The 23,229-nt window shown below is 48.4% G+C and overlaps 1 protein-coding gene, 2 long non-coding RNA genes and 2 pseudogenes across 5 annotated transcripts in view; all 5 read left to right on the forward strand.

The window, feature by feature from the left end:
- Positions 1–6,923, forward strand: part of LOC125542558 (uncharacterized) — a 51,283-nt gene extending 44,360 nt beyond the window's left edge. Inside the window, exons 6-7 of one of the 3 annotated variants that reach the window (XR_015618036.1) lie at positions 6,120–6,201; positions 6,403–6,897. This is a non-coding gene — a long non-coding RNA (uncharacterized LOC125542558). Of the gene's footprint in view, positions 1–6,119 lie in introns of all 3 variants that reach the window. The other 2 variants (XR_015618037.1, XR_015618035.1) reach the window with 2 other exon arrangements.
- A 1,419-nt stretch (positions 6,924–8,342) lies between these two features.
- LOC147978243 (uncharacterized) lies at positions 8,343–10,072 on the forward strand. The gene is made up of 2 exons (XR_015599561.1): positions 8,343–8,615; positions 8,877–10,072. It is a non-coding gene; the product is annotated as an uncharacterized LOC147978243 (long non-coding RNA).
- A 357-nt stretch (positions 10,073–10,429) lies between these two features.
- LOC147978244 (uncharacterized) lies at positions 10,430–16,266 on the forward strand (annotated as a pseudogene).
- Positions 16,267–20,007: 3,741 nt separating this feature from the next.
- On the forward strand, positions 20,008–20,634 carry LOC147978245 (uncharacterized; annotated as a pseudogene).
- Positions 20,635–21,205: 571 nt separating this feature from the next.
- Positions 21,206–21,812, forward strand: LOC147978246 (uncharacterized). Its single transcript, XM_087514686.1, has 2 exons — positions 21,206–21,424; positions 21,501–21,812. Exons 1-2 carry the CDS (start codon positions 21,206–21,208, stop codon positions 21,810–21,812), a joined length of 531 nt encoding a protein of 176 aa, XP_087370812.1.
- The last annotated feature ends 1,417 nt before the right edge of the window (positions 21,813–23,229 follow it).

Consider the following 23,229-nt stretch of genomic DNA (forward strand, 5'->3'; position numbering starts at 1 on the left):
ATCTCCAATTCTTCTCTTCCTAGTTCCCACTCTTCTGTTGGCCTTTTCTTCAAAACTTCATTGGATCCAGGGATGAGAAGGGGGGGCAGGGAATGAGTGTTGCAGCCTTGTAGATCTGGGATGCTACATCAACAATTTGACATCAAGCCATATGCTGATATTCAGGTGCTTTTGTTCCATGTATTGACTGTTTTTCTCCAATTTTTTGGTGACATATCTTCTCGAAAATGTTTATCAGTGACAAAAGGAAGTGAAAAAAATAGAGAGATGAACTGGTAGAACCCAGAAAGGTTCGATTGACATTTTTTTAGAACAGGTAGTTCTACCAGAATCGTTTGTGCCATTGCGTGTTACGGTGGTTCGTTTGTTAGAGACATAGACTCTTGTCCAAATATATTTATAGCTTATCGAATTTTATTTCCTGCACTGGTCAGTCATTGTAGCATAAGCTTAACACAGTTTCTCAAAAGTTCAAGTTATTGGGAAACTATTTGAAATCATCAATGTCACAGGAAAGGTTGAATGGTCTTGCTACATTATGCATTGAGAAAGAAAAGTTGGATGAAATAAATATTGAAGTGGTTATTGATGACTTTTCTTCCAGAAGTGTTAGGAGAAACAACAAGATTTGATCATCATATTCAGGAAGCTTTGGAGACATTTTCTTTGGGTGAAGACATCGATTGACGAACAGATTGAAGAGAATAGAAACTGATGTAAGTTCTCATGCATTAACATTATATCTCATGATAACACAAACGCTTCAAGTTTCTATCAGTTTTGACAAGGTTTTCACACTTAGAAGAGCAAGATGATGGTCTCTTTGTGCCACTTACAAGAGCAATCTTTTGTAGAATTATATTGTTTCCATACTATTATGATATAGTAGTTCTATGGACCGTTACAAATAAATAATTTGTGGCATGTGCTTTTTAGTTCAAAGACCATCAATCTATGTTATCTACTAAATTGCTTTCGAAATACAATATATTCTAAATTTTTATTTGTCCACAAGGGCCTCATTTTGTCGTCTGGCCCCAGGCCCCGAATATGTATGGACCGGCCCTGTGTGCGTGACACGGAATAACTAACAACTCCAACTATGAGCAATCTTTTTCTTCCCCCTCGTGGCCCACGCTTCTTGTCCTGTTTCATGCATGATGCCGATCGGCCTGCTTTTCCCTTCCTTATACGCGTTAGAATTACACACTCACTCATATCGCTATCGAACGTCGACTCCATGGGTAGCCAGCCAGTGCATGCGCCCTTTTTCCGTAGATCCCGGCATTCCTCCGCGGACCATGCATGTGATGTGGTCAGGCGCAGACGCGTTGCCATGCTCGAAAAGGGAACAATATGTGGGTAGTAAACTGTGGAACGAAATCACCTGTACGTCGATCGGGTGGAGTTGCCTCTGCATGACTAGGCTGGGGAGGTCACGGTCATCGGTCGTCCTGATGCTGACAGTTGTTTCTTTGAGGGGCCGTGTCGGCGAGCCAGGGAGCCGTCAGGGTCGCGCGCCAATATTCTAGGGCGTATCTGTCGTGCCGGTTAGCCTGGTGGGGTATAATTATTATACTCCTTTTTGCCACTGATTTCTTCCGATAGATCTATGGTGCTCCAGGTCACATGTTAACGCACTCCCAAGTACTGTACTATTTCACTACAGTGCACGGCTCCCAAGTATAGTTCTCCATGGGCCACGGCACGGTTTTACACTTTTAATTAAGCACCAATTTTCCCCGCCGGGGCCGATCGATTATTGGCTTCCTTCTTGTTTTTCCGCTACCAAACACCCCGGCACTATGATATTGTTGTTTTTCCTCATCTACCAAAAGCCCCGGCAGTTGTATATGCTTTTTGCTCCTCTGCCAAACAGCACCGGCACTTGTATATTGGGTACCTCCTCAATCAAACATCCTCATCACTTGTATATTGTTCTTTTCTAAATAAGATCAATCTACCATAATCTAATGCGTACGTATCTAAGGATTGACGTTTCAATAACAACTCAATGGCATGCCATGTGGACGTGATGCTTATAAAAACTTTGCACTTCAGTTGGGATAGACGCATATCAATCTGCCTCGCAAAGCAAAGTGCCGCCAGAATTTGAAGAACTGACACAAAGACCAAGGAATAATAAGATAAGTTCCAAAACATGCCGCTACAATCGACCAAACCACCTTAGCGACAGTGCACTGAAAGAATAAGTTAATTTTTTTTATTGTAGAGGAATAAGTGATTTGTATTTTCATTTCATTGCAGAAGGATCACCCAGCAACTTTCTTTAGTTATGTATAATATTTCGTCTGTACAGCTTCTTGTGCCAATAGTCACAAAAATAATCTTGATTTTGGCACGCAACTTGTGACAAGGTTTTACTTCCCACCAAGTAGGCCATAATGACATAAGAACCAACTAGGCCCAGGCAAACCCAACCCTGTAACCATTATGGCCCGTGGAAACATCAGTAATGAGGGTGGCTTAGCAGTCGGTGTGCACACCAGTCAGGAAAAATTCTTCAGTTGGTTATGAGTGAAGTCTAATTTAAACCCTGAGGTTGTAGAGCTTGTGGAAAACGAACCCTCACCTCTGAATTCCTGAAGTCTGTACCCTGTACTCTCTAATCCCGATCGTTTTTAACCTTGCGGTCACATCCAAACAGGGATTTCATATTTGGCATCGGGAATGGCCGGGATCGGTGGGTTAGGCAGCACACGTGTTGAAGTGCGGAAAATGCGCACCAACCGAGCTAACGAGTTTTCGTCTCAAGTGAACAGAGATAGCTCTTCTATAGGAAACACACACAAGAAAAGGCATCGTCTACGGGTTTGCTTCAGTCTGATCTGCTGCGGCATGAAGGCATCGTAGGAAGAATACACGGCCCCGAGTAGCTGCATCAGGGGTAGCGAGGAAGGAAGAAGGTGCCTAGTGCAGCTTCGATGGCTGCAGCGCTGCGGCCGCCTCGCGCGCTCATAGATGTGCTATGGCGAATGGGTGTGCTGCAGTATGGAGAGTTGGAGACCCACCCAGCGACGTGCGTTGCGTACATGATGCAGTCATGCAGAAGAAGTAGGTGGAGGGCAGCGCGGAAGCCCCGGCGGAGAGGTATGCTCGCTCGCCGGTGGCCAAGCCGACGTTGTACGTGGCTGACCTGACGTCCATGGAGTCCTTCAGGTCCCCAACAACGGTGAGGGACGGCGTGATGTGATGGCCAGTAGGCACGCGACAACCCCGGCGATGCATGAGCATGAGCCGGCGAGACGGCTGTCAGCTCGCCAGTGTATGAAGCCGTGTATAAACAGTCGGAAGTCGGCGAGCAAAACGATGTTGCCAGCAGTGCACATGTAGGTACACAATCCTCGGGTGCGTGTGCGAGTATGCGTACACACGTATTTTATTTTGCGCTGCTCGTACATGCATACCCTTGTGTTCAAGTAGCTAGCGTAGATACGCTGCGTATGATCGACCGGCGCCCCTGTGCCAAAAGAAAAAAAGAAAAAAGAGAGAGAACAGGAAAGAACGACCAACCGACACGGTATGTACTCACGCTGCCACGCACTAAGACATGCATGCATGCACTCGTTTAAACAAACCCACTCTTAAAGAAGCATCATGGTTAAAAATGATCAGGATTAGAGAATACAGGATACAGACTTCAGGGATTCGGAGATGAAGGTTCAAGCTCCACAATCTCAAGGTTTAAATCAGACTTCACTCGCTATCAGTCAGTCAGGTTAATTACCAGTCGGTTTAACTATCGAACGACGCACCGTCAGTCGGTTTATACTCACTCGGTTTAAGTGAAGACCAGCAGCCAGAGGAATCAATGGAAGCGTTACCCGAAGCACTCCAACAAATATTGAAGCCTGGCGTTACCTGACACTACCATTGACGATTATGAGCGTCCGTTACCACTAGTAAGGACACGAATTAATCCATATTATTACACCATGTAACGTAGCTAGCTCAGGGTACGGCACACTCTATATAAGCCTGCCTCTGGAGTCCGGCTACTCTCATGTCATACGCAAGAAAACGGTTACCTCCGCCGCCATGGGGCCCGGACCTGTATATATTTTTGTGTCCCTCATCCCATCTCGATAGATCAAACTTATTTCTTCTATCTCTCGTCAGATTTAGAACCACGATGTTGCGCATCTGTCGATCTACACAAATAGTTCTTCTTTGACTTTCAGCATTGAGCTGATCCCAGGAAGGTCATCTTCTTCAAGAAGATTCCGCTGATGAGTCGGCGTGGGTTCCCTTGGTAGTTATCTCCGCTGATGATCTAGCTCACTCTGCACGCCTTAATTTCCTGGCAAAACTAGTTGTCTCCTTGCCAGTCGTTCCAGCATGCCTTATAGAGCAATTTTAATATGGTCCTTCTTACCTCCCCTTTTCACATGAAAGGTAAGAAGATAAGGGTTACACAGACTGAAAATACATGTGAGCACTCGGGTGCATCACCCTCCGATATTCAAAAATAATTTAGTAATTCAAAAGAAGTCAAAAAATACCAAAACTTTTTATGAAAGAAAACATGACCAAGTATTACACTCTTATAAAAAGATTAAATAGAGAATGACATTCATTTTATCCGGGGTTAAAGATTTGCTGAAAAAAAGGCTAGATAGAAGTAGTATTCATGCTATATTGTCTGTCATTATTTTTTTTTGCCCTGAAGTCAATGGGAATCATTCCTTGGCCAAACATTTTATACGAGTACAATACCTAGTCATATTTGATTCCAAAAAAGTTGCGTGATTTTTGAACTTTTTGAATTACTAAATTCTTTTGAATATAGGGGGGTGGGGCACCCTAATCCACTTCCTTACTCATGCCCACTAGTTAATGAAATCAACGGTTTAGATCTATTATATTCTCTTACCTCTCGTGTGAAAAGAAGGAAGATTACATTCCACCGAGTGACAAGCAGAGAATATTCTCTCCGGGCTCCAATTCTCGTGGCCACCCACATGCACTCTCGTCTGCCATGTGGTAACTGAAACACATTCATTCATGCATGAAAGAGAGAAATAGGGACAAAAGCAAAGATACAGGGGGAGAAAAGCAGCAAAGTGAGGAGGTAAAGAGAATGGGAGAGGGAGAAAGGAAGGAGAGAATGCATGCAAGATGAGACACAATTCACCGTGTCTTCATTTAATCATCTTATTGCTTACTTTTATATATCTATAATACCTAAATAGTTCATCCCCACTATCCTATTTCTCTAGACATGCAGCCTATCCACCTCATCATTGTGCCACATCAGCGTATTTGTCTTCCACATCAGAGTTTTTCTTTCCGCTGCTGTCCGCACGGTGGAGGAGTAATCCCGGCTTAGTTCTCCCCAATTATTCCCCCACCCATCTCCAAATTAACTCTCCCACCCATTGATGCCCATAACTAGATCGTATTCATCTTCCCCACCGAATAGTAGATGGAGCGACTCCCCCCTTTAAGCTTCCATCTTCATCAGAGTTCTCCCTTTAAGCTTCTGCCTTCACCACATCGACTAGCGCTTTTGTTGGAGTGGAAGTCCTGACGGTCCATGCCCTTCGTCTGATGGCAAATCACGAGGAGGAGGCGGGGTGTGGAAGCTTCTAGACCCAGATGACCGTCCATGGGAGATGCCCGCCGCCTCCATCACTTAGCCACAGCCCGCAGGGTCGCCATCCTTCTCCTACCTGAGTACCTGACCATGTTCAACAACTGTCCAGTCGTCGCCATTGTTCTTGATTCGCGATCACCGATCCATCAAGATCTGCACCACATGGTATGCCTCATCCACCCTATACCTCGGGATCTGCCGCCAACTGTACCTGATACGTGCTTGCGTACACTGATCCCAGCCCTTGGAGCCACAAGTAATGACCAAATTTATGCTGCCACAACTCCCCACGAGCAATGACTACCTAAGTAGCTACCGTTCATGTACTGATGTTTGGGTATTGTATTCTCAAATCTTTGTGTGCGTGCATACCCTTCCTTGCAGGTTGATTCTCCCAATTGATTACTTTATGTTTTATCAAAAGTTCTGAGTGGAAGCTTTGCTTTCTTGTAGATTGTAAACTCATTTGCAGATTCGCTACTGATCTCATTTGCTCAAGCAGGTTGCGTCAGTTAGAGTTACTGAATCCCTTTGAGATTGGCAATGCTACCATCCACTTGAGGCAACTCTTGCTCCGCCATTCTGTAAGTAGGATTGCATCGCACAGATTGTAGTATTGTACATCGCTAAAGAAGACCTCTGAAGAAATTACCTTCCAAAAATGCGCAATTTTTTTATGGTATCACGCCCATAATCTTCTTTGTGGTTCAACACATCTTCTATTTGTAATTACTGCTGTGTGCTTAATGTATTTCTGAATAATCAAAATATCTTGATGTTTGCAGGTTACTTTTGTTAGAGTTTTGCAACTGTCTTCTAGTCATTTTCATGTGTTAATGTCATGAGTTACTCAGGATATATGCGCACCTAAGAATAACAAGTATAGGTCTGAACAGTTGAAGGAAGGTGAAAAAAAAACAATTGAGGAATATCAACATATCTTTTCTGTCCATTCTCATTAGTCTTGCGTGAACCTAAAAATTGTATTGTGAAACAGGATACAGATTGTTTGAAACATGCCAAAACTCCAATGGAGAAGCATCAGTAGTGATCACTCCTTATTTTCCTTTCTAATCTCTATCTTCGGTATTTTTCATATGATTTTTTATTTGTTATATATGACAACAAATTTGGTGGATGTGCTCTCAAATGCTCATTTCCCTATCTGTCAAAGTAAGAACATGTCCTTATATGACAACAAATTCTTTGATTGCTATTGAATTTCTTCAGTTCGACTTTGCGGAATTTGTAAGATTCATTTTACTATCTCTCTTCTTTGTGGGTAGATGTTTTGGATGCAAAGATGGATGTTTTCTTAGCTTATAAAGGGTCACTATATATTTAGTCATTGTAAACTGAAGCATGCACCGATCGACTTATGTTCATATTTCTTTAGTAGCCAGTCATAAGTCTACGCAGTAGTACACCATTTTAGTGAAAGAAAGAAAAAAGTTGCACAACTGCATCTCGTGGGTCTTACCTCAACTTCTCACCACGCGTTTTTACCCCACAATTTATGAATAACTTTGACGTATTCTGAAGTACTTTCAATGATTTTTTTAAGGGTAATCGAGCTCTCTTTATTATTTAATGTCATGAGGTACAGCCGAAGTACCAGGGGAGTTCAAAAGCCACACATGGCGACAATTTATACTGTATAATTAAAAGAAAATTGCAAGCTAGATTAGGAGCATGAGAGTTCGACGCCCTTCCTTCATGGACGTAGACAACTTCAGGGAAGTATTTTCTGCGGTGATTGATGCCCATACAAGGACGGGACGGTGCAGTAGCTGGAGCGGCACTTGATGTCGATTGCTTTCACGACTTCCAGGCAGTCCGAAGTGACAACGCATCTTAGACTTGCAAATCGGCAGCTAATGCAATAGCTTAGTGGTAGGCTAGCGCTTCCAGTGTAGCAGGGTCTGAAATACCTGAAAATGTTAGTACAGACGGTCCCATGTACGTAGCTTCTGCATTCGGAGAGATAGCAGCGACCACACCCTGGTAATTCTCTGACTTTAGCACAACAACATCAACATTTATCTTCACATAATCATCTGGAGGAGGAATCCAACTGGGCATACTTGGGCGGGAAACCAAGCATCGGGGTCGTGTTTGAACAATAACCAGTGGCCCCTTTACATCACATGGACCATAATCAGCTCATGGATTCGAGGCCCATCGAGAAGCATTAACGTGTGCATCATGAGTGATCTCGTGCGCTAGCCACGTCGGCACAGATACGACAAAAGAAAAATCGAGCTGGCGAACAGGATGGGCAGGAGCGCCTCGCTTTGATTGGAGAAAATATTCTTTGTGTGTCAGTGGCAAGATAACACCCTCCCGATTTGCCTTACTCACGAAGGAAAACCTCACATCTTCCCTTCCCTCGCCGCAGCCACTCCCTCCTCTTCTCCGCCGCCGCCCCGCCCCGCCCCTCCCGTCATCTCTACGCCATGGTGAAGCAACGCGGACCTCATCTCGTTTCACACGTCAACACAGCCGCCGCCTCTTATCCTCCTCTCTCTCACCGTCGTTGGATCTAGGGAGCCACCGGGAGGAGATCAGAGAGGCCGCGACCTCGCACAAGCAGCATCCTTTACTAGATCCGGCGCTCAGCGCTGCCTTCGCCCTTTTCTCTTGTTTATGGCTGGTAAGGTGAGACGTCGTCCCCACGATCACCGACGGCAACCGCGTCACCAGCGAGGAGGCGGCAACATCAACACGCATCGCCCGGCCAGGTCTTCTCCCGCACACCTCCTTCCAAGCCGTTCTGCTATGCTCGGGCCCTCGTGGAATCGCTCTTCCTCCCCCATGACCTCGTCCAGGACCTCACACAGGCATCTGCGGTACAAGATCGACATGGACTTCTGCAAAGAGCCGCGCCATGCCATCTTTCAGGACATGGGCTCAGGTAGCACCTAGCCGCGTTCGTCTACCACTCGTCCCCTACAGCGTCAAGGAATTCAAGAAGACTATGTCTTTCAACCAGTTGCAGGTAAAAATTCTCACCCCATGTCCTTTAGCTGTTCAATTTTGATTCTCTCAAGTATATGCCTGCTTGTAAGAACTCTGAAGAAAAATGTGTCACTTCTGCTTGTTTTGCAGAATATACAGTGCTACTGATGTTGGTTTTGTTGCAAAGATTAGTTCTGCAAAGCTCTGGATTATCTTTGCAACTCCAGTTGAGTCATTTGTTATGATTTTTCCCCATTAGTATCGAATATTTTGGCCTTCACTTTTTAAGTGTAATTTGCAGGATGATGGTAAAAGAAATGAAAGGTATCGGCTGTAATACCATCGAAGTGTGGTTTCTACACTATGGCCTTACTCGAAAGACTGACTCGACCATATCTATGAGGTGAGTGGCAAACTCATGCACCTAAGTGATGATGATATTGCCGTGTAAGAGCATAATGGTCATACTATATTTGTTGCCAGCTGCAACTATCATGTAAATCACAGTTCTTTCAGGTTGGTTTGGCAAGTTGGAACCGCCTGTGAATTTTCTGTTCGGTCTTTACATATGAAGGGATTTAATTGGGTAACCACTATACTTTGTTTAGTTATCCCATGGATAAAGCAGATATATGTTCTCTTAGAGATCAGAGATTGACATTGCTAACAAATATGAGGTGGCCACTGAGATTACAAATATGTAATCACTCAGACACAACACATCGTTTCCCTTGCCATTGATGGGCACTCAAATCAGTGTACCTTATAGTTTTATTTCTATCTCGGCACCATGAGTGTTATACAGCAGCCATATAAACAGTGGTGCGCCTCAGCCTGAGAAGGTTCATGTCTGTGCACTGCTATAATGCTGAAAGCTCATGGTGTACATGCTGAAAAACTAACGGTTCATCCTAAATGATGATGATATTGTTGTATCCTCTTTGGAAATAGCTCAAAATTGGTAACCATGGTACTACTGTAACTGTAATAGATGCTTAACGTAAGCTGTGACTTTTTTTTTTGCGCAAACGTAAGATGTGACTTTAATAGGCAGTGCAACAAAAGTACCATAATTTATATACCTTCTGAATAGAGAAGATATTCACCCCATGGTTTATTGGTTATATCTTTAAGATCATAAATACTTCATCTATTTTAGGAAGAAACTTCATTCGCTGCTGAGGAACAAATCGTACATAATCGATCTATTTACTTGGTGGGAAGAAATTTACAAGGGAAGCAGATTAGCCAATATCTGACTCTTTGTGCTTCTATTTGTATTCAGCATATCAAAAATAGTACGTAAGTATTATCTGAGTGATGCTAACAGTTTGGGTCCGGCGCTGAACTCCTTTAGCTATAGCTCAGATATCCAATCTGTTTGCTTCATTTCACTCGACCTCTTGCCATGTTTGCAAGATTTTGTGGGCGTATTTTGTTTTGCTGGTGCACACAATATGTTTGTTCGAACGCCAGTTTACAAAGTATTTGGTACTATGAAGAAGTTAGCACTCTCATATTTTCATATCCATTTTTCAGACGTGCAAAACTCCAGCCTATGCACTCTGACTTCATTTATTTGCACATTACAGATTGCTCAAAAGAAGCAGAGACAATATACTGCTATACCCAATTCCTCTTGCATTGTCATGTAGCTTTAAAGGATCTTGACACGGAATGTTTACTAGTTACATTTAGCATTCAATGGTAATTTCAGTTCAGTCTACCTGGACGCTTTTGGGTTCATGTTGTCAAGTTGATTCCTCCTAAGCAAGTTCTGAATGCTATTTGTCATCCTTAGGTGAAAACAGTAAAGCTGATGTTGATCTAGAAAGTTTTTCTGATATTGATGAGATGGAGGTACCTTTATCCGTCCATCTTTGAACGTGTTTGATGATATTGTTCAACTTAAATAGTGAATTGATAGTTTTCTGGAAAGCACTAGGGGGGCCTATCCCCACCTGAGAAACCGATATCCACTTCTGCTCACTTCGTCTCTGCATCAGTTACCATATTCACATATGTTTATTAGAAAGGGAACATATTCTTCCATATTTTGTTTCAGAGGTCAGAATTTGTTATGACCGGCCAGGTCTATGGCCGCAGGAGGCCCAACAGGCAGGCTTAGGCCCGCAAGTTATCTTAGTTTTATTTTCAGATTATGGTTATATATACGAGTTGTAAGACTATTTTGAAAATTAAGCAATAAGAGTATTTCTATTGCTCGGCTCCCAGAGGAGCCGGAAACCCTAAACCCTAGCCGCCTCCTTCTCTCGCCGCCGCCGCACCGCGCCAGGACGGCGCCTTGCCGCCGGCCGCCGCGCTCAAGCCCTCTGCCCTTCCCCCTCCTTTCCCTACTGTCTCCGGCCAAGACCGGGCAGAACCCTAGCCGCTAACACCTTGGTATCAGGTACCCGGGTTTCGACCATGTCTTCCCCGCCAATCCCACCACCGCCGCCGCCGATCCCCCACGCCTCCCCCACCGCCGCTGCCACTGATTCCTCCACCACCGCCACCGCGTCGCCGGGTACTACGGCCTCCCTATCAGCGTCGCTCTCCTCCGCCCCCGGCACCACGCCGGGCCAGGGCCAGCCGCACCTTCCCATCCAGCAACCATCGCCGTCGCCTTCCCCAGCGCCGCCGCAATTCACACCGGAGGCTATGGCCGGCGTGCTCAATGACCTAGTCGTGGTGGTCTAGGGCATCCGCCTCTACTTGGCCAGCCCGTATGGATCGCCTCCACCGCTGCATCAGGCCGCGGTCGCGGGACAGCAGGCGCTGCCGTGGTACTCAGTATCGGCGGCCCTCACCGGTGGCTTCCCGGCGCTTCCCGCCCCGGCGGCTTCGACGCCGCCTTGGGCGCAGTGGCCGACGCCGTTCTCGGCGCCAACCGCGCCCCCCGCCACCGTCCAGGGACCGCAGTGGCCGACCTGGACCCCGTCGTCCGCGCCACCCTCCACCGCGCCGTCCCTTCCGGTGGCCACGGTGCCAATTCCACTACCGCCACCGCCCAACCCTGGCCCGGGCGGGTCCTCGCCGAGCGGCCTTCCGATCCAGGAGGTCCGCTTTCCTTCGTCACCATCGCCGCTTCCCGACTGGCTCCACGGGCCGCCGTCGGCTCCCACGGAGGCTCGGCCGCCGTCAGGGGTCCAGTGGCAGCCCGAGGCGTCGGGCATCACAGGGCACTACGCCGAGCCTTCCATCCTGGACCGGGCGCCGTCATTCGCCCTCCGTACCGCCGAGGCAGTGGGCCCGGGCGCGCCACACCAGCAACCGCCCCGGTTCGCAAAAATCGACGTCGCCACGTACGACGGTTCGGACGACCCGCTTAACTGGCTCAACCAATGTGACCAGTTCTTCCGTGGACAGCGCACGCCCGCGTCCGAGCGCACGTGGCTGGCTTCCTACCATCTCCGCGGGGCCGCCCAGACATGGTACTACGCCCTCAAGCAGGACGAGGGCGGCATGCCACCGTGGGATCGCTTCCGCGAGCTCTGTCCTCTTAGATTCGGACCACCGGTACGCGGGAGCCGCTTGGCCAAGTTGGGCCGCCTACCGTTCACCTCCATGGTGCAGGATTTCGCCGACCGCTTCCAGGCTCTAGCGTGCCACGCGCTGGGTGTGACAGCCTTACAGTGGGCGGAGCTCTTCGTCGGCGGCCTTCCCGACCACATCCGCGTGGACGTCGAGATGAAGGGACCACAAGACCTTGAGACGGCCATGTACTATGCGCGGGCGTTCGAGCAGCGTGCCCTGGCTTTGACATCGACGTGGCCATCCGCGCCACGTGGGGGCCGTCCGCCTCCGGCAGCGCCGGCGTCCTCGACCACCGCCCCGGCCGCTACCCCGGCCCCGACGCGGCCGTTTCGGCACCTCACTCAGGCGGAGCAGCTGGAACGCAGGCGCTTGGGCCTGTGCTTCAACTGCGATGCGCCCTATGCGCCGGGCCATGTTTGCCCGCGCCTCTTCTACATGGAGACGATGGACGAGACCGAGGATGACACCCCGGAGGCTGACCTCGGCGCCCCGACTCTTGCGGAGCCCGCAGCGGCACCCGCACCGGCCCCGGCTACTGCCCTCGTGGTGTCCCTTCACGCGCTGGCCGGCATCCGTGATGCACGGACGATGCTTTTACCGGTCATGATCCATGGCGAGCGCCTGGTGGCCCTCCTGGACACAGGTTCCACGCATAATTTCCTGCCGGAGGCCACCATGCGGCGTCTTGCGCTCCAGCAGGCCGGAGGGGAGCAGTTGCGGGTCACTGTCGCTAATGGCGACTGCCTACGCTGCCACGGGCTCGCCTGCGACGTGCCCATCACTATCGGCGACGAGCACTTCACCATCACCTGCGCCGGCATCGATTTGGGCTGCTTCGACTTCATCCTCGGCGTCGACTTCTTGCGCATGTTGGGTCCTATTCTTTGGGACTTCGACGCGCTGACGATGACCTTCTGGCGTTTGGGTCGTCACATTCGGTGGGAGGGCATTAGGGGGCCGCACCCGCACCCCCTCTTCAGCTGGCCGCGATAACCACGGAGGCCGAGCATCCGCTCTTGGACGGGCTCCTGCAGCACCGGGATCTCTTTGAGGAGCCACAGGGTCTGCCACCGTCCCGGATCTACGACCACCGTATTCACCTCCTTCCGGGATCGGCCCCTGTGGCCGTACGGCCTTACCGGTATCCACAGCTGCAGAAGGACGAGTTGGAGCGGCAGTGTGCACTCATGCTTGCCCCCGGCATCATCCGCATCTCCACGTCCCCGTTTACAGCACCGGTCCTCCTTGTTCGTAAGTCGGATGGCATGTGGCGTTTCTGCATCGACTACCGCGCCCTTAATGCTCTCACATTGAAGGACAAGTTTCCTATTCTGGTTGTCGATGAGCTTCTCGACGAGCTACACGGGGTGCGCTTCTTCACCAAGCTGGACCTCCGGTCGGGGTATCATGAGGTGCGCATGCATCCAGACATCATCACCAAGACGGCGTTCCGGACTCATCACGGCCACTTCGAGTTCTTGGTGATGCCCTTTGGCCTCTCCAACGCCCCGGCGACATTTCAGGCCTTGATGAACGATGTCCTCCGGCCCTACTTACGTCGGTTTGTGCTCGTTTTCTTTGATGACATTCTTATCTACAACGCCTCTTGGGCAGAGCACCTCCAGCATGTGGCCATCGTCTTCAATGAGCTTCGGGCGCATCATCTTCAGCTTAAGCGTTCGAAGTGCTCGTTCGGGACACCTTCGGTCGCTTACCTCGGCCACGTCATCTCGGCCGAGGGAGTGGCCATGGACACCGACAAGGTGGCGGCCGTCGCCGCCTGGCCGATCCCGCAGTCTCCGCGGGCTCTTCGCGGGTTCCTTGGCCTCGCGGGGTACTACCGGAAGTTCATGCGGGAATTTGGCCTCATCGCGGCCCCGCTCACGCGTCTCCTCCGTCGCGACGCCTTCTCTTGGGATGCGGAGGCCACTTCAGCATTCGAGGCCCTCAAGAGGGCCCTCACGACGGGACCCGTACTGTAGATGCCGGATTTCGACCTTCCCTTCACCGTCGACTGCGACGCTTCCGGTGCGGGGTTCGGTGCGGTCCTACACCAGGGCGAGGGACCCCTCGCTTTCTTCAACCGCTCCATTGCCGCACGCCATCTCAAGTTGGCGGCGTATGAGCGTGAGCTCATTGGGTTGGTGCAGGCAGTACGCCATTGGTGGCCCTATCTTTGGGGCCGCTCTTTCTGGATCCGCACGGACCATTACAGCCTCAAGTTCATGCTGGATCAGAGGCTCTCGACGGTGCCCCAGCACCAATGGATCAGTAAACTCTTTGGCTTTGACTTCACCGTCGAGTACCGGCCGGGTCGCCTTAACACCGTCGCCGACGCCCTGTCTCGGCGTGACGCCGATGTGGATGACGGTGCGGCGGAGGGGGCGGCCTTCTGCATCATCACCGGGCCCTCCTTCGCCCTCTACGCCGACATCCACCGGGCGACCGCTGCTGCGGCCGACTCCCTCCTCCTGCAGCAGCAGCTAGCGGCGGGAGAGCTGGAGGAGCCGTGGCGCCTCGCCGATGGCCTGCTTCTCCATGGGCGCCGGGTCTTTGTTCCGGCGCACGACGATCTTCGCCAGCAGGTGCTGCGCCTCGCTCACTCGGCGGGCCATGAGGGAGTGCAGAAGAGGCTCCATCGTCTCCGCGCCAACTTCTACATTCCTGGGGATCGGGCCCTGGTCCGTGATTGGGTTCGGTCGTGTGTGACGTGCCAGCGCAACAAGACGGAGACTCTACGGCCGGCTCGCATGCTTCAGCCCTTGGAGGTCCCATCTCAGGTTTGGGCGGACATCTCCATGGACTTCATCGAGGGCCTCCCCAAGGTGGGCGTCAAGTCCGTCATTCTCATGGTGGTCGACCGCTTCTCGAAGTATGCTCATTTCATCACGCTTGGCCATCCGTATTCAGCGGCATCTGTCGCACGGGCCTTCTTCGATGGCATTGTCCGTCTCCACGGGTTCCCTTCTTCGATCGTCAGTGATCGGGACCCCGTGTTCATGGGACACGTGTGGCGTGACCTTTTCCGGCTGGCGGACGTGAAGCTACACCTGAGCACTACCTTCCACCCTCAGACGGACGACCAGTCTGAGATCGTTAACAAGGTGATTGCCATGTATTTGCGTTGTGTTACAGGTGATCGCCCTCGCGCATGGGTGGACTGGCTTTCGTGGGCGGAGTACTGCTACAACACCTCTTATCACTGCGCCCTCCGTGCTACGCCCTTTGAGGTGGTGTATGGCCGGCCACCCCCGCCGATCCTTCCGGTTGATCCGATGTCGGCACGGACCGAGGTAGCCGGGGCTCTTCTGAGGAGCCATGATGAGATGCTCGCGGAGGTCCAGCAACGACTCATGCAGGCCCAGCAGTTGGCCAAACGTTACTATGATGGCCACCATCGCGAGGCGGAGTACGCGGTGGGTGATTGGGTATGGCTGCGTCTACTTCACCGCTCTACGCAGTCCTTGGACCCACGCGCGAGGAAGAAGCTCGGTCCTCGCTATGCCGGTCCCTTTGCGATCCTGGAACGCATTGGGAAAGTGGCTTACCGTCTGCAGCTTCCGACAGGCGCGCGGATCCATGATGTCTTCCATGTCGGGCTGCTCAAGCCATTCCGCGGCGAGCCACCCGCGGCGCCGCCGGCCCTTCCACCGATCACGGACGGGCGTCTCCTTCCTGAGCCAGAGAAGGCGCTGAAGGCTCAGCTGCGCCGAGGCTCCTGGTACGTGTTGATCCGGTGGACTGGACTACCAGAGGAGGACGCTACTTGGGAGCAGCGCGAGGAGTTCCGCCAGCACTACCCCGACTTTCAGCTCGAGGACGAGCTGTTTGCGCAGGCGGGGAGAGATGTTATGACCGGACAGGTCTATGGCCGCAGGAGGCCCAACAGGCAGGCTTAGGCTCGCAAGTTATCTTAGTTTTATTTTCAGATTATGGTTATATATACGAGCCGTAAGACTATTTTGGGAATTAAGCAATAAGACTATTTCTATTGCCCGGCTGCCAGAGGAGCCGGAAACCCTAAACCCTAGCCGCCTCCTTCTCTCGCCGCCGCCGCACCGCGCCAGGACGGCGCCTCGCCGCCGGCCGCCGCGCTCAAGCCCTCGCCCTTCCCCCTCCTTTCCCTACTGTCTCCGGCCAAGACCGGGCAGAACCCTAGCCGCTAACAGAATTGTTGTAGTAAAATGCTAATTGCACAAAGCTGATTATGAGATATTTCACGCTATATTCCCACGAAACTTTTCTTGTAGGAACTGCCCAAGCCAAATGCTTCTCCCAGTTCTTCAGCCAGTGTTTTCCTTTCCTATTTATAATATCATCATATAGTGAGAAGAAAATTTCTTTATTCACATGTGTCAGTGTCAAGGCTTTGACGTCCATGGCGATTATTTTTCTCGATGTAACTAGCTACGGATAGCTGTACAGTGGCGTAGTTGTGGTGGAGATAAGAAAGGTCACTGGGAGGAAAAATAATGTCCTGGGTAAAAACTTAGTTAACTCGCTACTCATGTCGCCATCACTATGTTCAGGGACGACAATTAGTTGCCTTAAATGTAGTCTGAAGACCTAGCGTTGTATCCAATTCACTTGGGTGAGAAAGAAACAACAGAAGTATGCCCACCACATGTGCAGATGTCCATTAAGTTGTACTGCTTGCTATACCATTAATTACTTTCGCCTTGAGGAACATAATTAATAAGAGGACAAAGCTCAGGCAGTAGTGTAAATCACTCTTCTGGATCGCTATATAATTTTGTATTATTATAAAACAAATATGAATTTCTTAAAAAAAACCTTCATATATTAAACAAACTGTCCTAACTTTTACTAAGGTCCCTATAGTCCCAGTGATGATAGCATAGTCTGAACCTAGCTGAATGTTTTGCGTCTCCTGGTGATTATTTACCTAAATCATTGTTATCATTGGTTTGATCGTTTTCTACCATTCATTGGATTACTGTTGCCAGGAAATTGAAGGGGGTGGGGGAGGGAGGTGTTGAACCTAATTTCCTTAATAACAGTTATACCTTACATAGTGGAGAAAACATTCGCTCATCGGCGGTGGAAGTATTTGGGCGCATAATCACTTCTGGGCAGATGCTGTATGTGATAGGTTATTTGTTATCTCTAATTCTCTATTTTTTTGCGGGGAATCTCTAATTCTCTATTAATTTTGTAGGTGGACGGGTATCTTCACTATAAGGAAGAGACACGATACAAAAAGATAGTTTGGGAGGAAATGAACAAAGAATACCTAGGGGTAGGTATTGTAACTCTAGCAACATGAGGCGCTCGCTATTCTCACAAGAGCATGTAGTGTTACTGACTGCTGCTTTTTTTTGCCGGAAAACAACTCAAGTCAGCATCGCGTGCCACAATTAGTCAAGTATTCTGACTGTGCTTGCATATTTCCCATGACACAAACAAGAAAGTCAAAGGGGCGCATTTCTACCTGGCACCGTCCTAATTTCCCCTCTCAAGAGGCCCGCAATAGCGGTCCCCAACCACTAGTGGGAAACCAAGCCGGGAGCCCATCCACCAAGTCTCCGCACTCACTCATAGCAATAGGGCATCGGATTCCTCAAAAAAAAACCATAGGGCATCGAATTTGCTCAAAAAATAAAAAAACCTCATAGGGCAACGAAGATCAATCAAGGTAATGAATGCATGTACACAGAGACCCTATCTCTATGAGCGCCTCCAAGAGATTGAGCCGATGGGTCTAAAGATTCACGAAGTCTTTATAAACGTCTCGCTACCGATAAAAACATTGCCTCTCATTGAAAGAATATTCCACCACAATAAGGCACAAATCAAATTTGCCATGTTTTGATCCCTAATGAGCTAGGGCATGATCCACACAAAAAAATACACCGCCCTAATCATCCAATCAATGGTTGGTTCTCATGCCCCGTTTCAACTAGCACACGCCCCCTCCATTTTTTCAACAACAAAACAAAACACACTTAACCTACATTAAGTGATTGACCAATAAGATTAGTGATATTGCACAGCAGCATCAGGCCCTCCTGCGCACAACTGTGTCATGCAGATTCCAAAAAAGAGATGCTTGGATAGAGTTTCAACTAATTGCAAAAATCGGTACCGATCTGCAAAAAATTGAAAACCAGTACCAATTCATTGACCTAGCCCCAATTGTTGGTACTATCTTTCCAAACTGGTTCATATGAGTAGCATTTGGTTAATTAATAGAAAATACCCTCCGATTCATATTAATTGTCGCTAATTTGGAATCAGCGACAATTACTATGGATCAGAGGGAGTAGAACAATTCATGCTAAAAAAAGCATTTTAGTTCCTGCTTTTGGTTGCAGCTGCGTGTATGCTATCTCCTGTTGTTGCTGCGTTTGATCCCACCTGATGTTTGTGGGGATGGGGTCATTGTATTTTGGCTTTGTGCCTGCTGCCTATCCACCTGAAGCTGATGGCGTTATTGCTGCTGAACCAGACCAGAGCCTGGTGTCACTGTCACTGCTTGTGCTGCTACTGCTGAATCTCATTCTCTCGTAGTATGTGCTAAGTCTGATGCTACCATTCTATGCTGAACCAACTGTGAACTTAATGTATGTTCGACGTGCTGTTGATTTTTATACCTATGATGCATGTTGAGACGTCGCCGGTAGCTCGTAGCTCCTCCTGGGCTCGTGGCGAGTTAATTGCAAGGCAGTACCATACTTCGGCACGTTGTGACGAATCAGTACCACTAGTCAATTTTTTGGCCATGCAGTACCAACTCTAAGCCTAAGTGTTGCAAAACGGTCTGACAACCGTATAAGCGCGTATTGACTACGTATCTGACCTACCGTCCCCACGTGTCAGCTGCCACGGCGGCTTACCCGCGCGCACCCGCTCGGTAACTCTCGCATCCGCGCGGTCGCTCCATGTAGCCGGGTCCGGTCGAACCCAACCAGAGCCAGCCGCACTCTGTCCCTCTCCTCGCCTCATCACGCTCGTCTCTCCAGCCGCCGCCGCTTGCCGCGCAGACCGCCGCGTCCGCCACCGCCGCCGCGCCATGGTCTTCGAGGATGAGAGCAGCGACGACTTGTCCGGCCTGCAGATCTCCTCCTCCGACGACGGGATGCATTATTAGGTCAGTGGTAGAGCTAGGGTTAGGGTTAGGTGATTTGGGGATTTGGGGATTTGATGATCTGGTTTTCTGATTTGAGGATTTGCTCCCTGTAGATACCTGCTAGCATTGAAGACCAAGACTACAATGGCTTAGAGAATGCACCAGAGGGGCTCTGCGTGGAGCATAGGCTGCCAACTAAGCGCCGTGTAGCTTTTCAATCATTTGAGACGGGCAGGAGGTTTCTAGTTTGTGCTCAGCCTGTAAGATTGATGCTCTCTCATGTTCACTGTAATATAGTTACTACTATTGATGATGAAGCACATTGTTTACCATTTAGTAGTTTTGATGCTTCTAGTACTGATGCTCACTGGAATGGCTTAGTGGGCTATGTTCACTGTAATATATTTATGGGTTACTTATTTATTAGTAGTTCTGATGATTATGGTTTTGAAGCATATGTTCACTGTAATATATGGGCAACAGCTTAGTTGGCAGTGGAGAAGCTAATAGTTTAGTTATTTATTAGTACTGAAGCTCACCGAAACATGTTCTGTAGGCATGTGCTGTTAGTTGATTGAGGCGGTGTAGTTGCTAATGTTTAATTGAGGCAGTATAGGTTGTAGTTGAAGTAGCATTGTTTAGTTGGCCACATGTATAGGTTGTAGTTCTGCAGTTGTTAGTTGATTTTTTAAAAGTGCCCTTTCATAATGGTAATTCTAGAGTAACAATATAAGTGTTGGCTATATTGCAGGAAGCTGTCAATTGTGGTTTCCTTTCTTGGGTTGACCCGGAGTGGCCTCCCACAATGCAAAATGCATTGTTGAAGCTTTGGGAAATGTTTGAAGACAGCAGGACTGCTAGGAGGAAGGATAACCTGGAAAGTTCACTTACTATCCACCACCTTAAAGAAGAGAAAAGGAATGTGGATGCCAACTATGACAAACTAGTTGAAGATGTCCATCAACTTCTCAGTGCCCAGGAGGATAGGGTGTTGGATTTCAGCTCTCTTCAAGCTAAGGAGAAGAGAGATGAGAGAGCGAGTGCATCAGTTGTGGCTGCCATGAATAATGAGATGGAGAAGAAAGAGGCAGAGAACTTCAGCATGAAAGAGAAGTACAAAGTGCTGACGAACCTGGTAGAAGCTCAAGGCAGTGTCATTACGAACCTGAAGATGAATCATTTGGAAGAGAAGGAAAAGCTAGCTGAAGGAAACGACAATTTAAAGATCTAGGTTGATGAGCTCACCAAGTCTGTGAAAAAAGTCACAGAAGAGAATGTGCAGTTGAACCTTCATATGTCTGATCTCAAGAGATGACATGAGAATCTGATAAAACGCATGGATGAGGTAAAGCTCCAGCTTGCTGTTCAGTTGAAGTCACTGGAGAAGAGCAAGGAGAAGTGGAAGTTGATCCATGACATCCTGAAGGAATGAGGTAGATGAAGATGATCTAGGTAGATGAAGCAAAACATACCTATCACGATATAAGTTGCTTTGATAGAAGGCTTTGCTAATCTTTTGTGAAGGTTGATCCTTGTTAAGTGTAATGTATGGATGTAGTAGTTGTGAACAATGTTGAACTCCACTATGCTATGGTCTTTAGCTAATGTTGTAAGAATCTAGTAATTATGGCTGTAAGAATCTATGGTTATGTTGAACTCCAGTATGTATGCTATGTTATTTAGCTAATGCTCAAATTATATCTCCTCTTGAACCTCTGGCCAAATGCTCAAGTTAGATGACCAAATGCTAAAAAAACATACATTAGAGCAACAAAAACGCTGACGTGGCCACTGTCAACAGGGATTGCCCTGAGTGGTGGCCCTAGTTATTAAAGCAATGCGCGGGGGTGAACAGGAAACAGTTGAGTGAAACAGTTTGTGCATTTGGGGAGAAAACTAGGGTTACACGACGGCGGAGGCGATTCCTGAGCGGGCCTGTGGTGGAGGCGATCTCGCAGGCGGCGGTGATTTCGCAGGCGGCGGCTGCGTCCAAGTGAATGTCAATGTCGTGGTCTTCGGGTCGTTCTCAGGCTCCCAGCTTCCATCGAGCCTCTGGAAGGAGAGGGGATGAATCGAGGTCGCCGGTGCCCTATCGTGAGAGCCCGATGGCGTATGAGCCGGTGAAGCTCTGCTGGTGCAGGCCGCATAGGAAGGCGCCGAGATGGATCTCATGGAGCTGCCAGAACCCAGGCAGGAGGTACTACGCCTGCGTGGATGCCATGGTAAGTTTCATTTTTGTTCTACTTTTTTGTTCATTAGATCTTATCCCCTCTCAAACCGTGATTTCTGTTGGTACAGCATGGTGGTTGTGGCTTCCTTGAATGGCATGATGATCCTCTGCCTAAGTTTTTGAGTGATTTGATTGGAGATTTGCAAGATGAAGTGCGTAGGCTGAGAGGTGAATCAAGTGTTGGTGTGTTTGAAGATGACGGTGCAGTTGTGGCTCTGCCTGAAGCTCAAAGAGGAAGAGAGGTGGTGGCTTTGGAAGATCAGCTCAGGGAGAAAAATGCAGAGCTAGATGAACTGAAGGCCAAATATCAGAATGTTGTCTTTCTTTTTCTTATCTTTCTAGTAGGTTTGGTGATAGCCAAGATGCTGCTGCAGAGCTAGATGCTGGTGTAGTAAGATGCTGCTGCAGTTAGTGTCAGTGGTTTAGACTCAAGCTTGTTTTGGCACTGAAGATGCAAGTAGTGGTCAGGTTGATCCTTGTAAGTTAGTGTCAGGTTGATCCTTGTTAAGGAGAGATGCAAGTTAGTGTCAGTTGTGGTCAGGTTAATCTTTGCAAGTTAGTGTCAGTTGTGGTCAGGTTAATCTTTGCAAGTTAGTGTCAGGTCTTACTAGTTAGTGTCTTTGTAAACAATATTTGGTATGTTCATCCTAGTAATGAAGTATGTGGCCATTGTGGCAGTATCATCCAGTACATGCATGGTTTCTTGACACATGTGCATTGTGTTGTTTCTTGACACATGTGCATTGTGTTGTTTCACAAAAGTCACATGAGCATGGTTTCTTGACATAATATTTACAGGAGCATTGAGTTGTTCACAAGTGCCAAATGAGCATTGAGTTGTTTCAGAAATGCCAAATGAACAACACAAAAAGCATTGAGTTGTTCACAAGTGCCAAATGACCAAATATTGCAGTTCACATAAGACTCAACTTAGTTCACATCAGACTCAACTAAGGACACCAGTTATAACATACATCAGTTTTGTAGCATCACTCAGACTAAAGTAGCAACATTCTATCACTCAGAAGTTACCACTGGCAGTAAAGAATGACATCAAATGAGTATAATTCCCTGTGGCACTTGAAGGAGCACCAGAAGTAGAAGGACCAGAAGATGAAGATCCTTCAGCAAATCTTGGGGCGGTGAAAGGCCTTGCAAATCTTGCACTTGCACTTACTGACCCTCTAGCAGTTCTTGAAGCAGATCTAGCAGTAGCACTTGCACTAGCTGACCCTCTAGCAGTTCTTGAAGCAGATCCAGCAGATCTTGCAGTAGAAGATCTTGCAGAAGCAGACCTTGCTGGTGGCTGCTATGATCCTGATAGAGTATCTTCATTCCTTGATCTTGCATGTGCCTTGCAAACATACAAGGAAACATGATAGTTTAGGGTTTAGGTTTAGCACAAAAAACATAGAAGGAAAGAAGACCAAATAGCAAGTACGATTCACAAGGGTTTACCACATGCTTGTTTTTCCTCAAAGCCAACTCTGGTCTCAACTGTTGCTTGCAGTTGGTGTACCTATGGCCTTGGAGCCCACAGTTGCTGCATGTTATAGTGGCCATTCTTGAACTATCCTTGGGTTTTGGAACCTCAAATTTGCCCTTTATTCTCTTCTCTTTCCTTCTTCCCTTCTTCACATGAAATTTGGGTGGCTCTATGTCTGGTCCACTTGTCCTTGTCCAATCATGTTCACCAGGAATTGGATATATCATTGGTTCATATGCACCAAGGTAAAAAGGTTTTTTGAAGAAATTGCAGACATAGTTCTCTGGAAATCTTTTTGCCTTGTTAATTGC

The sequence above is a fragment of the Triticum urartu genome, chromosome 3A, assembly GCF_056163025.1.
Source record: "Triticum urartu cultivar PI428250 chromosome 3A, HENAU_Tu73, whole genome shotgun sequence".
NCBI lineage: Eukaryota > Viridiplantae > Streptophyta > Magnoliopsida > Poales > Poaceae > Triticum > Triticum urartu.

Bases quoted from the DNA above. Each gene is read 5' to 3' on its own strand.
- LOC147978246 (XM_087514686.1), top strand. From the start codon at position 21,206: ATGTCGTGGTCTTCGGGTCGTTCTCAGGCTCCCAGCTTCCATCGAGCC. The intron at 21,425-21,500 runs GTAAGTTTCATT...CTGTTGGTACAG, and splicing joins ACGCCTGCGTGGATGCCATG to CATGGTGGTTGTGGCTTCCT.